Genomic DNA, 1,903 nt, shown 5'->3' with positions numbered 1-1,903 from the left:
ATATATATGGGAGAATTTACAAAAAAAACAACAGACGAAGACAAGTGGTGTAAACAACAAATGAATGTATTAGTTTAACGCTCATGAATAGAGAAAGTCTTTGACGTTTCGAGCCTACGCTCTTCAACTCTTCAAGGAACACAGAAAGAAACAAGGAGAGAAACAAGGAGAAAAAATATATAAATGTAGTGGTCAGCGATCTATCATGGCGAATGATATATATATATATATATATATATATATATATATATATGAGATTCAGTTGACATAGATCATGTATATGTATATATACATTCATATTTACATATGTGTATGTGTATATATATGTGTGTGTGTGTGTGAATGCATGTAAATCTTTAAACATTGGTGTAACATGAAGGCAGAGTCGAATGCTGCATGTTATATATACATGTTATGTATATATACATGCTTTGTACTGTAACAATAACAAGAACAACAATGACAACGAAAGAAAGAAAGAAAGAAAGAAAGAAAGAAAGAAAGAAGACTCAAACACAGAATTCAAGAAAGTGAAACTACTTACTTTGGTTATGTCAAAAGGTTTGTTATTGTTATTGAAATCTAATTCGATCTCAGTGACGCTTTCGTTTGGAATATTGATAAAACCGCCGCATGCGGAGAGATAAGCCAACTCATCCAATGATAGAATTACTGAAGAGTTCTTTTCACTGCCAGTCACTCTAAGATTTATAACTATATCTTTTAAATGCTTTATTAGTCTGGATTCATAGGTCATTTCTATTTTCCATGAGGAATCTAGAGAAGAAAGAAGAAAATAATTAAAGGGGAAAAAAACAATACCAAACGTGCAGTAGTGGCTGTAATTCATTAGCAAAAATATGTCCAGCAATCAAATAGAAGAAAATGGTAAATTACTTGACGTATTGAGATTTAAGTTATTCCTCAACAATAAATGACTGACTTTGTGAACCTTTGACATTTGAGCTTTTATCTTGTTTTAAATCATCAGACTATGGCCATGCTGGGGCACCACCTTGAAGAAATTTTAGTCGAATGAATTAACCCCAGTACTTATTTTGCCTTTCAAAGTGTCTTTTGATGAACTGCTAAGTTACAGGTTTGTAAACACACCAACACTGGATTGCAGACATTAGTGGAGGACAAACACAAAGCCACAAACACACACACACACACACACACACACACACACACACACACACACACACACACACACACACATACATACATACACACACACACACACACACATACACACACATGACGGAATCATTTCAGTTTCCGTTTCCAAATCCATTCACAAGTGTTTGGTCGGCGAAAGGCTACAGTAGAAGACACTGGCCTAAGGTGCCCCATACTGGGTCTGAACTCGAAACCATGTGACTGGGAGGAAATTTTCTTATCATACAACCACACCTGCACCTAGCCATGCCTTTTGTTACCATATTTCTGTTGAAACCTGCTTTGTTTCAATTAATTTTGAGAATAACGAAGAATTTATTAAATAATTTTGCTGTTATTGATCTGTTGTCTAGAATATAAATTAACAAGGAATTCCGACGAAAGGTTTTCATTAAGGTAACTTCAACCCTTTTCATACCAAACCCACCTGAGACCATGTCTGGTTCTACGACACAAACTTACAGCTTTCATCTTCATAACCTGGTCAAGATTGCTTGGACACTTTTAACCTGTACATGCCATACCCCTCAGTCCTGCATTAGTTGAGGGAGGTCTTCGGGGAGGCATCCACTATCTCTGATGAGTTGATCTACATATGTTGTGTTTGGATGACCGGCTTGAGTAAGGCTATGCTTTCATGTCCATAGCAGTAGGTCACTTGCCACCTCTTCTATGGCTCCCCACCAATGTCCTCCAAAGTGCAAGCATCTTTCCCTTATAA

At 36.3% G+C, this 1,903-nt stretch overlaps 1 protein-coding gene across 2 annotated transcripts in view; it reads right to left on the bottom strand.

The window, feature by feature from the left end:
* Positions 1 to 1,903, bottom strand: part of LOC106880587 (uncharacterized) — a 68,813-nt gene that overhangs the window by 16,041 nt on the left and 50,869 nt on the right. For both annotated transcript variants that reach the window (XM_052976990.1, XM_052976991.1), the window contains exon 7: positions 545 to 777. In XM_052976990.1, the coding sequence (XP_052832950.1) occupies positions 545 to 777 (233 nt within the window). The remainder of the gene's footprint in view (positions 1 to 544; positions 778 to 1,903) is intronic.

Source organism: Octopus bimaculoides, chromosome 26, assembly GCF_001194135.2.
Source record: "Octopus bimaculoides isolate UCB-OBI-ISO-001 chromosome 26, ASM119413v2, whole genome shotgun sequence".
NCBI lineage: Eukaryota > Metazoa > Mollusca > Cephalopoda > Octopoda > Octopodidae > Octopus > Octopus bimaculoides.
Note: the sequence above shows the minus strand (reverse complement) of the source record. Positions and strands in the feature narration are given on the sequence as shown.